Genomic DNA, 7,100 nt, shown 5'->3' on the forward strand with positions numbered 1-7,100 from the left:
CGTGGTCTTAATATATCGGTCTCATTTGCATTATTAAGTTAAAGTAGAGCTGTAACATTATGTAATACCGTTGATATCAAATGCCTGGCGCCTTTCATACAGTAATAGCAAATCCATCTCAGAACGCTAACTTCTACATTAAGCGGAGGGTTAATTACTTGAATATTTTGGTTTTGTCAGGCTCTTATAAATCATCTTAGTTTGAATAGATTTAAACAGCCATCAGCGTTATAATAACAAAGCTTTAATAGATAGCATAATTATTTTAGTGCTGAGTTGGAGCGACGGCGACGTCGCGAGAGGTGAAACTGTTATCATTTGGTGCAAGTACGAGAACAATAAGTGTTGTAGTTGGCAAGAGTCCCGGCGCCGCGGCGGAGGCGTGTGGGAAAGTGTCCACATGCACCGAGAATTCCCCGGGAGCGTTCGGCAACCCGTCGAGTTTGTCGAGCTATACGACAGAACAATAGTTTCAACCATTTAGGATTTCGGCTACATTGCCTCGTACGCCGCGACACATACGAATGCCGCTATTTCGTGTCGCGAATCGATTCTCTTTTGTCTAAATGTTGGTTACACCGGATTGTTTTTGTCTTTAACAAGAAAGCTTTCTTGAGACTTTTGTACTCCAACAAAAAGATGCTCTTCGTTTAATTGGTATGCAGGTATGCTTTCAAATTTCCATTTTATAATGAACAATTAAATAAAATTATCTTGATTGTTTAAATATTTATCTTACTTATATTTACATTTACTGTACAAGGTTGCTTAACAGCTGTTTAAATGCATTAGTGTTCTTCTCCAGTCAATTTCTCCCATGTCTAAACATCTTCAGACAACCTTTATCTAGGCGTCTTAGTTGTTATTGAAGCAAACTGAAGGTTTTGGATTGAGAAGTTGGCAGACCGTGTCGACTAAATTTCCCGCAGCTCGGTCTTGATATTGCGAAGAGCCATCCAACACGATGTACGGAACATACGAGGGTTCAAGCTCATGCGTCTCGTCTCCATATTGCTTCAGCACAATAGCACCGCGCGGCGAATTAACGCACATCCCGATCTCGCTTATGTTCACGTTTTCTGTAAAGCTGCACTGCAAATGAAAAACACAAAAAGTCGTTTACGAAAATGTTAAAACATTCTATGCTATTGTATGCTATACATATAACAATTATTTGTGGATCGCACAAATAATAGCTCCGTGTGGACATCAAACCGACGACTTCCCGACGCAGTGGTATTGGTGAACCTAAACCACTGCGCCACGGAGGCAGTCAATCAAGTTAAAGAAGGAGTGTTTTCATAGTAAAAATAAGAATATTACTATGTACTTAAAAACGTAATTATATAAATTACTTCTTCGTAAAAAGTACCTATAATCTCAGTACATTTTAAATGGAAAATTAAATAGTTGTGTTGAAAAAAGAGCTCATTTGCTTTACTTGCCGTAATGGCTGGAGCAACTAAAAGTGTTGGTCATTATCTGATTTACCTGTTCTGTAACTATAATATTAAAGCAGGGAAAACCTGTATTCGCTTAAGTCTTTGTACTGTCAATTACATCCTGTTATTTCCATGGTAAAGTACTTTGTATTTACATGAAGTCGAATAGGTTAAGCCTCCACCATATTTAATCTTTGCTTACTGTGTATCTGCCAGCATGAGATATTTTTTGTTACATTTGGGCTAACGTATGCTAGAGTTAAAGTATGGTTCTAAGTTTAGAAGTTTAGTTACCATTAAATTGATCTAAATTATAAGCAATCACGGAGGTTTTCCTGTTTGGATCATATAGAAAACCTTGCGGCCTAGTACTAAGTTTCTAGCATTCATGTGTACACCAAGCTCTTTTGTAATTCTGGATGTATTTACTGTTTACAGATTTTAGGGGAGCACAAAAATCGTATAATGAGGTTTGACATTACAATGTGAGATAGACCCTTGTCAACCTATTATAGCGCCATCAGCAGCTGTTGTCAGCATCAAGCAACTAGAATCGCACCTTGACACATGACTAGCTTAAGAAAATTTGGGAGCAACAAAAGTTGTAAGTAAACATACCGTGGTAAGTACAGACACGAAGTAGTCATAGTTGCCATGATACGAGGTGTACTGCATGAGACAGCCGAGGAAGTTGATGGAGCGTGTGGTGTTCTGCAGCACGTCGATGGCGCACGCGTGCACTCTGTTCGCGTAGCACTCCTTAGGACCGTGCTGACACTCGAACGTGTAGTATCCTCGGGTATTGTGCGTCTGGAAATTAAAAACATTTTTTAAAGTATTTTTGGTTACTTATAAAACTGCGAAACTGCCTTGGGTATTTGAGGCTGCTTTGGGAGATTGAGCTATTAAATGAGGATTGCAGGATAACGAAAGTGGAGTATTTCGTCAGAGCATATTTATGTGCGGCAAGTTGCATGTAGGTAAATGTTCAACGAACTGCATACAAGAATGGTCAAAGGCTGAGTTCAGCTATGGTTGGCAGTAGTATTGATCCATTTCATTAACCATTAAATACTAAAATAGAAAATAATGTCCCTCAAATATTCTCTATACAAACTAAAGGGTATAGCGACTCTAATGTCAGAATTTCGTGTTCAGCAATACCTAGGCAAGAGCATAGCCGTAAAACGTGTCCGATATAAATTAAAAATATAACATTTAGGTGTAATGACAGAAATTTCACGTACAGTCGCGTGTCCATAGGGTATTAAATGAACGTCCAAATGTTCGCCGAGCCTTTTCACAGCGGGTTTCAACTGGGATACAAAGAAGTCTACACTCGCTGGACACAGAGTCTCGTAATACACTTTGAGTTGAACTTTATCCTTTAAAGCGCTGACATCTGGAGGCATCTGGAAAGTACAAATTGAATTTAGTCTGGAGAAATATGTTTTGTAATTTATCAGGCTTTTTGCATAGCATTGAGTAATGGACTATGAGAAATGAAGTCTATGTATAATTCGGTGCCAAAGATTGAGATATTGGCGCGTAAGTTATTGATGAATAATGTCAGCATTGTACTTTATAAAGCTCTAGAAAACCGGGAGCATTTTCATAAAACGATTATGTAGTTTTTTGTTTGTTAATCAATAGTAGATAGATTAATGAGGTAGATTACATATTAAATTGTATTTTGTGGTTAATTGTGTGTTAAAGAAAATCATGCAATAGTATTTTTTATCGTAAAGCGTAATCTGCGTATCGGTATGATATAATAACTTTTAATTTTTTTATAGTACTTACTTCTGTGGTTCTGTTCCAGTTCGTAATCTGATTCCAAAACGACGGCTGATCTAAAAGCAATTAACCAATTTTATAGTTTCAGAACTACAATTTGCACTTAATCTGCACTGACCACGCTTACCTTCATTTTGTGGATCCTGGCTACATTTAGCAAAAGTAATTAACAATTGCACCAGCAGTAGTTTGAAACACGTCATCGTACACTGCTGAATCACAACTAAACTTAAATTCCCAGGAAGGTATAAAGAAACGGCACAATGCTGTGGCCTATGACCAGTGATAATAGAATCGGGAACGATAACTATAACTTATCATATACTTACATACTTCGCTAGTTATCATTGTTGTAATTTAAAAGTCTTTGCCCTCATATAAAATGCTAAATTGCAGGCTATCGCCTTTTAGGTTTGACCTTTTAATTGCACGTGGTATCGGTCATTGAGTCTTCTTTTTTGAGATAAAACGTAATAGTTATTGTACATTTTACCTTGTATACTCTAGCTCAGAATATACGCTCAGCTCAGATACGATAAAGCGGTCAGTAATCTAAAAAATGTCCTCGCCAAAAGTGGCTTAACCCACTGATCTTTTACCGACAGGTCATTTACAAAACCAATGCACCCAAGTGTACTTGAAATCATCCTTAGCTAATTGCCTCCCCAAGTAGCAATGCTGTTAATTAAAATTGTTCGTATCGGCTGAAAATTGTCCTGCAAAGCAAGTTTCAATAGACACAGGCAGGTAGGTATAGAAAACAGTAAAGTTTTTAAAAAGTGTGCAGTTTTTCCACCAACGACACCTATTGTGGCATTTTTTTATGTATGCAAACAACTGATGATCGTAAGGTGATGTATCCTCGTCTCATTTCTTTGAGGATTCTTCTTGGCTAGGATCAGATTATCTCCTCAACAAAACCGATAAAAGTACATTTCAATTCTACTGATAATTTTATTATCTTAGCCTAAATGTTATTGAAATTAGTTCTAGCGTAATTGGCACACAACTAATTTGAAGTTAGCAATTTCATAGACTTTAACGATTAACTATCGTTTACTAATTAGTTCTGTAGTATTTAGTCCTTTAGAATGTTGGCGATAAGGATGACGATAAATTCTTGATACGGTTTTGTAAGTAAGTTTTTTTTTTCATATTTTATGTGAGAAACCAAATAATGTGTAAAAAGAAAGCAATGTATTTTTGCGTAGTTGATGTTATATTATTTTTCAGAATATTACTAGTAGACCCAATGTAAAATTAAGGTAAATTAAGCAAAAGAAATGTGTCGGGATCGCAGCAAGTCGCATTCTTTGGTTTGTGCCTGCTGCCATGGGGAAAAAAGCGAGATTTTAGAAGTATATGTACGTATATTTACAGTAAATAAGTCCTAATTTACTACGTATATAACAGGCGTTAAACGTCATAAGTCTGGAAAAAATGATGTGACTCGAAATGGAAGGGACAAGAAATGGTAATTTTTCAATATATTTATTAAAAATTACATAATTTCGTTACATTCCTGTGGCGGTTTCTTAAAGGCTGAGCAGACGTCTCGGAAGAAGTTATCCCCTTGGTTCGGAGCTCCATTGATAAGGATGTAAGGAACCCATTTGAAGCCAACCTTCTGACTCTCGTCACCGTAATATTTCAGAAGCGCTAAACCACGGGGGCCTCTAGCGCATGACTTGATTGATTCGGAATCTATATTCATTAGCCTTCCACACTGAAAATAAAAAACAAAACTATATATGTTTTTTAGGCACACTCGATCACTGTCAATGTTTTTGATACAATATTTAGAGAGTGGCTCGAGGCTATCATTTAATTGGTTTTTGAAAAATAGCTACTGCATACTTTATAAACGAACTCTTCAGGATTAAAGGCAATAGAGAACCCAGATTATCTTATTTTACCATAGTAAAAAATACCTTTGAATATAATTCGTATCTAGGCACTTAAAACTTACGAGTAAAATATAGGCGAATTTATAAGCAATTATATTTATTTTGAAAATAAATAATTGGTGAATACCTTGTCAGCAGCTTCGTCGTCAGATCCCCTATTGCTCTGTGCGAAGTCCATCATACAAGTGTTGTAGTCGATGGCCTTTCTGAGGTCCGCTAGTTGATCAATAGCGCACGCATGCAACATGTTGCCGTAACATTCTGCTGGGCCGTGCTGACAAATCACTTGAAATGTACCGTTGTCAAACTTTATGGTCTGGAAGTAAGAGTAAATGTACTGTCTCAATGCAGACAAATCTCCTTCTAGCAAAAAAAAAATAGAAGGTCTGTAATTAGTAACCGATCTTCAGCCCGCGACTACGTAAAAAGATTTCCCGTAAAACTAGTTAAAAGTATTCTATGTTTGAACCAAATTTGGTCATCATCCGTTCAGTAGTTTTGAGGATCAACATCATTAACATCAACACGGCATAAATCATCCATTCAAGCATCCTAACATCCAAACATCTTTCGCATTTTAAATATTAAGTAAGAATAGTAAGATTTGTCATTGTAATAGTTAACAATCAGAGTTACAAATCGAGATAATGAATGTGAATTGTTTTCTACACAATAGTTTTCAGCAATTTATCTTTTAATTTTCGAAGTTTTGTGTAATACAAATTCATTTTCATTTATTCAAACGACAAAGGAAAACATCGCGAGAATGCTCGTGTACTTAGAAGTTCTTTGAACAATTCTTGAAGAGGTGCCAACAAGTCTGCAATCCGCACTTGGCTAGCGCCTAGCGTGGCTTTGGGGTGGTCTATGTCTATATAATAAGACTTTTAATACTGATAGGTTTCGTGCAAATAACATTTCGTTTAGGAACTGTGGAAGCAGTGATAGCCGAGTGGTATAAGTGGACACCTTCTACGCAAGTGGTCGCAGGTTCGAACCCGAGGCAACACACCAATGACTTTTAGAAGTTATGTGTGTAGTAGAAAAAAAAAAAAATATATAATTATCACATGCTCCAACGGTGAAGGAAAACATCGTGAGGAAACCTTGCATGCCTAAAATTTGTTTATCACATTTATTGAGGGCATGCAAAGTCCCCAACCCGCACTTGGCCAGCGTGGTGGACTCAAGGCCTAACCCCCCCTCATTACGGGAGGAGACCCTTGCCCAGAAGTGGGACATTAATGGGTTAAATTTGTTTTGTTAGGAACTAGATAAAATTACAAAAGGTTTTAAAATATTTCTCGAAAATAAGTGTAAATAAATAAAACTTACTTTAGCGTTTCCATAAGGGTATAGGTGGACGTCTAGATAGTTTCCCAGCTTCCTCACAGTCGGTGCAAACTGTTCAGTATCAAAATGTCTGCAGTCCGGACACAAACATTCATAATACAAGTCTATTCGCACTTTTTCTTGCTGGAATTGCCGAAGCTAAAAGTAAGCCGTCATTAATTTTACACAAAGTAAAAAATATATGTTATAAGTTATTGAAAGACTTCTATACCCTTTCTTGTATTCCATATGGATTTCTGAAATTAGGCGCCAATGTCGGATTAGATTGAGACCTAAAATTATTCGAACGGTAATCTGTAAACAATGACAAACTTTTTAAATTTATTCTAATAAAAATAACAGTTGCAATTTAAAATTATGAATAACAAACATACCGTAATATTGCGCTGAAGTTATAATAAACGACAAATTAATAAAGAAAAATACGAAACTTTGGTACGGAGACATTATGATTTTGCTTCTAATACAGTTGTAATGTATTGTGGTCTCTTACGGAGCCCAGCCCGATGTGTACTAGCGATAAGACGACATCGACGCCTATTTATTATATCACGTTTCTTTACACTTTAATTGTTCTTGGACATTGTGCACATAGCAATGA

General features: G+C 36.6%; 1 protein-coding gene across 1 annotated transcript; it reads right to left on the bottom strand.

Annotated features, from left to right (window-relative positions):
* Nucleotides 1-237: 237 nt before the first annotated feature.
* On the bottom strand, nucleotides 238-7,100 carry LOC142979636 (uncharacterized). Its single transcript, XM_076124729.1, has 10 exons — nucleotides 6,874-7,100; nucleotides 6,711-6,793; nucleotides 6,482-6,637; nucleotides 5,274-5,462; nucleotides 4,744-4,965; nucleotides 3,367-3,505; nucleotides 3,246-3,295; nucleotides 2,690-2,854; nucleotides 2,061-2,252; nucleotides 238-1,092 (listed from the first exon to the last, which is right to left on the bottom strand). The coding sequence occupies exons 1-10, from the start codon at nucleotides 6,944-6,946 to the stop codon at nucleotides 856-858; spliced, it is 1,506 nt and encodes a 501-aa protein (XP_075980844.1). The 5' UTR covers nucleotides 6,947-7,100; the 3' UTR covers nucleotides 238-855.

This window comes from Anticarsia gemmatalis, chromosome 1 (genome assembly GCF_050436995.1).
Source record: "Anticarsia gemmatalis isolate Benzon Research Colony breed Stoneville strain chromosome 1, ilAntGemm2 primary, whole genome shotgun sequence".
Classification (NCBI taxonomy): domain Eukaryota; kingdom Metazoa; phylum Arthropoda; class Insecta; order Lepidoptera; family Erebidae; genus Anticarsia; species Anticarsia gemmatalis.

What these genes read in the sequence shown, in the direction of transcription:
- LOC142979636 (XM_076124729.1), bottom strand. Translation starts at nt 6,946, where the DNA reads ATGTCTCCGTACCAAAGTTTCGTATTTTTCTTTATTAATTTGTCGTTT. An exon ending in CATATGGAATACAAGAAAGG is followed by an intron (nt 6,638 to 6,710) that starts GTATAGAAGTCT and finishes GCTTACTTTTAG; the next exon opens with CTTCGGCAATTCCAGCAAGA. An exon ending in ACGACGAAGCTGCTGACAAG is followed by an intron (nt 4,966 to 5,273) that starts GTATTCACCAAT and finishes TTTTATTTTCAG; the next exon opens with TGTGGAAGGCTAATGAATAT.